General features: G+C 38.1%; 1 protein-coding gene across 1 annotated transcript; it reads right to left on the bottom strand.

The window, feature by feature from the left end:
• Positions 1 to 6,942: 6,942 nt before the first annotated feature.
• On the bottom strand, positions 6,943 to 7,884 carry LOC131999335 (olfactory receptor 4F6-like). Its single transcript, XM_059372108.1, has one exon. The coding sequence runs from the start codon at positions 7,882 to 7,884 to the stop codon at positions 6,943 to 6,945; it is 942 nt and encodes a 313-aa protein (XP_059228091.1).
• Between the last annotated feature and the right edge of the window lie 203 nt (positions 7,885 to 8,087).

The raw sequence follows: 8,087 nt of genomic DNA, 5'->3' as shown, positions 1-8,087 counted from the left end.
AAGGGAAATTAGAGAATCGATTCCATTTACTATAGCACCAAAAACCATAAGATACCTGGGAATCAACCTAACCAAAGAGGTAAAGGATCTGTACTTGAGGAACTAAAGAACACTCAGGAAAAAAATTGAAGAAGACACAAAAAGATGGAAGACCATTCCATGCTCTTGGATCGGAAGAATAAACATTGTTAAAATGTCTATACTGCCTAGAGCAATCTATACTTTTAATGCCATTCCGATAAAATTCCACTGGTATTCTTCAAAAAGCTGGAGCAAATAATCCAAAAATTTGTATGGAATCAGAAGAGACCCCGAATTGCTAAGGAAATGTTGAAAAACAAAAATAAACCTGGCATAACGTTATCTGATTACAAGCTTATTACAAAGCTGTGATCACGAAGACAGCATGGTACTGGCATAAAAACAGACACATAGACCAGTGGAACAGAGTAGAGAGCCCAGATATGGATCCTCAACTCTATGGTCAAATAATCTTCGACAAAACAGGAAAAAATATACAGTGGAAAAAAGACAGTCTCTTCAATAAATGTGCTGGGAAACCTGGACAGCTATATGTAGAAGAATGAAACTTGACCATTCTCTTACACCATACACAAAGATAAACTCCAAAATGTATAAAAGACCTCAATATGAGACAGGAATCCATCAGAATCCTAGAGGAGAACATAGGCAGTAATGTCTTCGATATCAACCACAGCAACTTCTTTCAAGATATGTCTCCAAAGGCAAAGGAAACAAAAGCGAAAATAAACTTTTTGGACTTCATCAAAATCAAAAGCTTCTGCACAGCAAAGGAAACAGTCAACAAAGCAAAGAGGCTACCCATGGAATGGGAGAAGATATTTGAAAATGACAGTAGAGACAAAAGGTTGATATCCAGGATCTATAATGAACTCCTCAAACTCAACACACACAAAACAGGCAATCATGTCAAAAAATGGGCAGAAGATATGAACATACACTTCTCTAATGAAGACATACAAATGGCTATCAGACACATGAAAAAAAGTTCATCATCACTAGCCCTCAGGGAGATTCAAATCAAACCACATTAGAGGGGCACCTGGGTGGCTCAATGAGTTAAAGCCTCTGCCTTTGGTTCGGGTCATGATCCCGGGGTCCTGGGATCCAGCCCCGCATCGGGCTCTCTGCCTGCCTCTCTGCCTGCTTGGGATCTCTGTCTGTCGAATGAATAAATAATCTTAAAAAAAAAAACAAAAAAACAAAAACAAACAAACAAACAAAAAAACCACATTAGATATCACCTTAAACTAGTTAGAATGGCCAAAATTAGGAAGACAGGAAACAACATGTGCTGGAGGGGATGATGTGGAGAAAGGGGAATCCTCTTACAATGTTGGTGGGAGTGCAAGTTGGTGAAGCCGCTTTGGAAAACAGTGTGGAGATTCCTTAAGAAATTAAAATAGAGCTACCCTATGACCCTGCAGTTGTACTACTGGGTATTTACCCCAAAGATACAGATGTGGTGAAAAGAAGGGCCATCTGTACCCAATGTTCATAGCAGCAATGGCCACAGTCACCAAAATGTGGAAATAACCAAGATGCCCTTCAACAGACAAAAGGATAAGGAAGAGGTGGACCATATATACTATGGAGTGTTATGCCTCCATCAGAAAGGCTGAATACCCAACTTTTGTAGCAACATGGACAGGACTGGAAGAGATTATGCTGAGTGAAATAAGTCAAGCAGAGAGAGTCAATAACCATTGGTTTTGCTTATTTGTGGAGCGTAAGAAATACCATGGAGGACATGGGGAGATGGAGAGGAGAAGTGAGTTGGGGGAAATCAGAGGGGGAGACAAACCACGAGAGACTGTGGACTCTGAAAAACAATCTGAGGCTTTTGGGGGGGCGAGGGTAGAGTGTTGGGTGAGCCTGGTGGTGGGTATTATGGGGGGCACGTATTGCATGGAGCACGGGGTGTGGTACATAAACAATGAATTCTAGAACACTGAAAAGAAACTTTTTAATAAAAGCATCTTTCCTATCTGTCTGTTCAGCCACAGGATGTACATTTTTAGGAGAAGAGAAATCCAGAGAGCTTCATTTCTGTGCATAATCTTCCCTCAAGGAAAAACTGTACAAAAGATTCTCCAAAATGGGAAATAATTAGCTACACAGGAGAGTGGTCAACTGTTCTCACAGAGAAGGCCAGTACAGAGCCCAGTATTAGTTTCTCTTAGGGGAACTAAACCTTTGAGTCACATTGGCTTCCCCATGAGAGAAACTGTGAAAGAGAAATTGCGTAGTAATGAAACAGAGGGGAAGAGGGATGGTTTGTAGGCAGTATGTTGGTTTGTGTAAAAATATCTCTATATTGGTTACATGATCTTTGGGATGAAATCCTTAGAAGCACTGAGATAGGGAAAGAGGGTGGGAAAACATATCCTGAGAGTACAGACATACCTTTGCTCATGTACCATACTTGAAGAAATAGATGTAAACCCCCCGATATGTAGAGATAATTCTTTTTTTTTAAAATTTGGTCTATTTTTTTAATTTATATTTTTCTTTTGAATTTTTTATTTTTTATAAATTCATTTTTTAAAAAGATTTTATTAATTTATTTGAGAGAGAGACAGTGAGAGAGAGCACGAGAGAGGAGAAGGTCAGAGGGGGAAGCAGACTCCTCGTGGAGCTGGGAGTCCAATGGGGTCCTCAATCCTGGGACTCCAGGATCATGACCTGAGCTGAAGGCAGTTGCTTAACCAACTGAACCACCCAGGTTGCCTGTAGAGATGATTCTTAAGACTGACAGGGGGAGAATGTATTGATCATTTTCCTCTTACCCGTCATAGCCTATGTTAACTTGTATATATTTACCTGTGGTCCCAAACTTTGGAGTGTTGAGGATGAAGTTCTTCTTGAATGTTTTTGACCCTTATATTTCCTGATTTGACTGGATACAAGTAAAATTTGTATGTAATTAGATCAAGTTCTTAAGACATCAAGGGAAGGAGATAAAAACAAAAGAGGAAAATGTAGGGACTTAGAGTTATTTCTAAGAGGAACATGTTTACCTGAAGGAGATACTCATTCAAAGGAACTATGATAAGGCTTTGAAACAAGCATAGTGTATCTCTGTAAAAGTAAGTCTTTATTGATTTTTGATGTGGAAGTATAAAGAATAAGATCTCCAGGCTATCATGGGGCTCCAAAGTGTGAAGGATCTATCTTTGTTTAGAACTGTATTTATTTAGACCTGCATTTTATTTTCTCAGGTCAGAAACAAGGAAGAACCTTAATTCTCTAGTTATGGAATAATAGTCTCAAATTAATTTTCAAAAAGCATTGAAATTACAAAATGTACAAACAAGAATACAAACTGAGGACTCCTGTGGGCTGATAAAAAATAAATAGCTAAGCATGGTCAGTTGCATGAATCATAATATATATCAGACAAGGTAAAGCAATTTATTTGCCTAGAAGAAGCACAGCTACTCTAAGATAAGAGGAAAATTTCTCCTGTTGTTTCCCAACCTTCCAAAAGCTCTTCTGCAACACAGTGCCCTATAATATCATTCTGTCATGTCAGTGTGCTCCTGTTCCAATGTACCAGTGTTCTAAGTCAGACACTGGATACCAGGCAGAACAACAGATTAAGATGAATGAGCAGCATCTAGGTAAAAATAAAGTCCTGAGGAGCTGGTCAGGTAGACACAGAGCAAGCTGTGATTTGAGAGCCATCCTCTAAGGAATGGATCTTGGGTTTGCTTGGCAGCAGAAAAGGCTGCTGGGTCAAGAGGAGCAGGCGTTGCTAATGTAGAGTTTATGAGACTTAGAAGTATTAGAGAGGGTGGAGACCACTAATTTATTGGTTGATGCAGCTGAGATTGGCCCAGGCTTTGAATTGGCTTAAGTCTACGAAAGGTACTCATTAGTAGATTTCACTGTAGAGCATTCAGGCCACATAGGCAGAGAAAATTAATTGAGAAAAGGAAAAAGAAAAGGACAGAAGTACTGTAATCCTATGACCTTTGACTGAATGTACAAAGAAAGCCCAAACAGTATTCAAGAAACTATTCACGTTATTTGTTTTTACTCTTTGTTGGTCTTACTCATTTATTTAATGATAAGCATTTATTGAGCATTTTCTGTAGAGTTCTTACTCATTAACATGAATAAACAGTGTTATAGCACTGCTATATATAGCAGTGACTATGATGGACCCAGCCCCTTCCTCATGTGGAACTTAAACTATAATGAGGAAGATCTACATTGAATAAGAAATTATTATAATTCATTATTATTAATTATTATTATTAATTATTATTATTGATGTTACAAAAGTGGCATTAGGGAGTGGTATAATATATACAATGGAAGGAGTTCTTCTGGACCCAGGATCTTGGAAGTGTTTCTTAACCCACTGAGCCACCCAGGCGCCCTTGGAAGTGTTTCTTGATAAAAGAATGTTGAAACAGAGTTTGAAGAATGAATAGATATTAATAGGCAAAATATGAAGGACAGATGTTTGAGACAGAATGATTAGCCAGAGCAAAGCCTCAAGATAAGAGAGAATGAAGTTTTTTTTTTTTTTTTTTAAGATTTTACCTATTTATTTTATTTTAGAGAGAGAGACAGAGGGATAGAACCTCAAGCAGACTCAGTCCTGAGCACAGGGCCTGATGCAGTACTCAGCTCTGTGTTCAGTCTTATGAACATGAGATCATGACTTGAGCTGAAACTAAGACTCCAAAGCTTAAGGGACTGAGCCACTTGGTGCCCAGAGAAAATAAAGTTTTAGGCAAGCAAAAGAAAAGAAAATTTCCTCTGGAGTTGTCCTCTGAGCCGGGAGAGGAGGATAAGGGCCAGGCCTTGGATCGCCTGATAAATCTTGAAAAGGAGCTTGTACTTTAATTTAAGAGTGTTGGTAAGTATGTGAGGGGTCTTAAGGAGAACAAACATGTACTTATATTTACACTTAAAAAAATCTCTCATTCTGTATGTAGATAATGGGAATAAAGGCAAATCAGCTTTGAAGAGAGAAGACACATAGTGACTCATACTCAGTTTGAAAAATGACATGTGAAGACTTGGACAAGAATGGTGACATTTAGAAGAAAGCAAAGGACATATTTAGGAGGTGTTTAGAGGTTGGAATTAACATGATTTGCTGATTTATTGAATAGTGGGGATTGCGGATGGAGGAGTCCATCATTACTCCTAGATTTTGCACTGAGAGACTGGGTTAATATTGGTGCCAATTACTGTGACTAAGGACCTGACAGAAGAATGGGTTTGAGGATAAGATAATTAGTTTAGTTTCAGATCTGCTGAGTGGGAGATGCCCTTGAAGCATCAAGCCAGCAGGCAGTTAGATTTATGAAGTAGGAACACAAGAAATAATAGCCTGGCTTAAGAATAAAAGCCAATAATAAAATTAGCTGAGATGGTAATTAAAGCCAAGAGAACGGGTGTCCCCTAGGGAAAGAATATGGAGTGAGAAAAGACCAAAGTTGCAATTCTGAGGAACACTGAGTTTGGTGGTGGAGCAGAGGAGAGAACCCGGCAAACTGTTACTGGGAAGGAATTCCCCAAGAGTAGGAGGGAAAAGTGGGAGACTGTACCATCTCAGAGGCCCAGTGGATTGTTTGTAAGAGGGAGTGGTTAGCAATGATCAAGTAAAGAACTTCCCATCCAGATGAATACCAAAACATTAAAAGAAGTATTAATGATTAATTTACATGGAGTAAGCAGAGATGTTATTGAAAAGGTTCCTGGAGAAACACTGGACAAAAAATATAGGCATTATTTTCCTTAATTGAGTAGATTTTATTTACAGAGAAGTATAAACAAATAAATGAAAACACGTGTACTTTAATAAAGCACTTATTCCAAATGTAGATGTGCTCAGTCAAATTGAATATGCCTTACCACTTTTGGCTTTTCATTCATCTAAGATACATATACTTTTGGGAAGCATTTTGTCAGATCAGCAAACCATATTCAAAGAAGCCAGAATCTCTAAACATACATCTTAGGGTGATTATTCTTCAGTGAAACAGCTATTAGTTTTAAATTTTAGTTAATACAATTTTTAAATATTTTATTTATTTGAGAGACAGCACAATCAGCACAATCTGGGGGCAGTTGCAAGGGAGAAGGAAAAGCAGGCTCTCTGTTGACGGGGAGTCCCACATGGGGCTCAGTCTCAGGACCCTGAGATCATGACTCGAGCCAAAGGCAGATGTTTAACAGACAAAACTGCCGAGGTGCCCTGAAACAGCAATTACTTTTATGGATTTTTTTTTCTTGATAATAAACTAGGATAATTGAATATTTGAAAATCTTCATCTTTAGAATAGTAGAAAGTGAGACAAAATTTCAGAAATCTGTGGTTTGTATTTATTTCAAGTATTCACAGTGTAAAGAGTTATCCTTCTCTATTTAAAGCCAATCAAGTCTAAACAACTAAAACAACATGCTTAATCTAAGTAATAAATAGTTGATTTTGTTTCTTATTCTCAGTTAAACTCAAACTAAAATAAAAATTAAAAAGTAGAATTTATTGATTTTGATCGACTCAAAGTTACATTTTATCAATTAAATCCATGTTACCATGAGATATATTTATCACTTGTTTGACATATGTCTTCGTAATTGAGAGTAAATACAATTAGCAAGTCACAGAAAATGGTATTTGAATGTTAGGTTTACTCCTATAAATCAGCTCAGTTTTCTTTCTCACCTTTCTTCTCAATGTAAGTAGGTGATGTCAATTTATTCTCCGTCATTAGCAAAATAAAGTCATCTCTGACTCAATAATCAATTTCTACAGGGGGACTTTTGTTGAACTATCATAACAATAGTAGTTCTTACCATTGTAGTGATGACAATCACATGACTTGCAGTGCTCTTGGTGAGCCTGAAGCATGTGGTCTCTAGATCTGCTCCAAATCATTGTGAGATCCCATGAGGACCCACAATCCGTTTGCCTAGTCTTCTCATGGCCACTCTCATGTCTTTGTTTCTTAATGTATAGATGGCAGGATTCAAGAGGGGAGTGATAGCAAAATCAACAATGAACAAGTACTTATCCAGTGATGTGGTGGGGAAAGGCCACACGTAGAGAAACATGCATGGTGTAAAAAACAAAATCACTACAGTGATGTGAGCTGACAGTGTGACAAATGCTTTGAACAAGTCCCCTGAACAACGTTTCCAGACAGTGACCAAAATGAAGATATAGGAAATAATTAAAGAGAAGAAGGTAGCCATGGATATAAACCCACTGTTAGCAATGACTACAAACTCTAGCTTGTAAGTGTCTACACAAGCAAGTTTCATGACCCGAGGGAAATCACAGTAAAAACTATCAACTTCATTAGGGCCACAGAAGGGCAAGTTTATGACAAATACAAACTGAGATACGGCATGGATTATCCCCACTATCCAGGCAGTCACTACGAAGGAAACACACGTTTTGGGGCTCATGATGGTCAAGTAGTGGAGAGGCTTACAGATTGCAGTGTACCGGTCATATGCCATGGCTATGAGCAGCACCATCTCACCTCCACCCATGACATGAATAAAAAATATCTGTATTATGCATTTTGGAAAGGAAATGATTTTGCAGTTAGTGAAAAGATTAGTGATTATTTTGGGCACTGTGGTAGAGGACAGACCTAGATCAAGGAGAGAGAGGTTGGCTAACAGGAAGTACATGGGAGTGTGTAAATGAGAGTCAATAATTACCAGGAACACAATGAAGAGGTTTCCCAGGATAACTCCCATGTAGAACACAGAGAAGAACCAAAAGAGAAAAAGGCTCATCACCCATGAATTTGAAAGTCCAATCAATACAAATTCAGATACCACAGAGACATTTGTTGTATCCATTGGCTCAATCAGTAGAGAAGAAGCTGAAGTATTCTAAAGGTAGAAAATAAGGCAGAATTGAGAAATATGGGAACTGAACATTGATATGTTGTTTGCCCATCAATGATTTTGTGGAAAATTCGTGGCAAGTGTCTAATTGAGAAGTTCAAATACATACAGAGAGGACAGGGGAAAGGAAGAAAAAAAATAGAAATGAGATAATC

Source organism: Mustela nigripes, chromosome 13, assembly GCF_022355385.1.
Source record: "Mustela nigripes isolate SB6536 chromosome 13, MUSNIG.SB6536, whole genome shotgun sequence".
Lineage (NCBI taxonomy): Eukaryota > Metazoa > Chordata > Mammalia > Carnivora > Mustelidae > Mustela > Mustela nigripes.
Note: the sequence above shows the minus strand (reverse complement) of the source record. Positions and strands in the feature narration are given on the sequence as shown.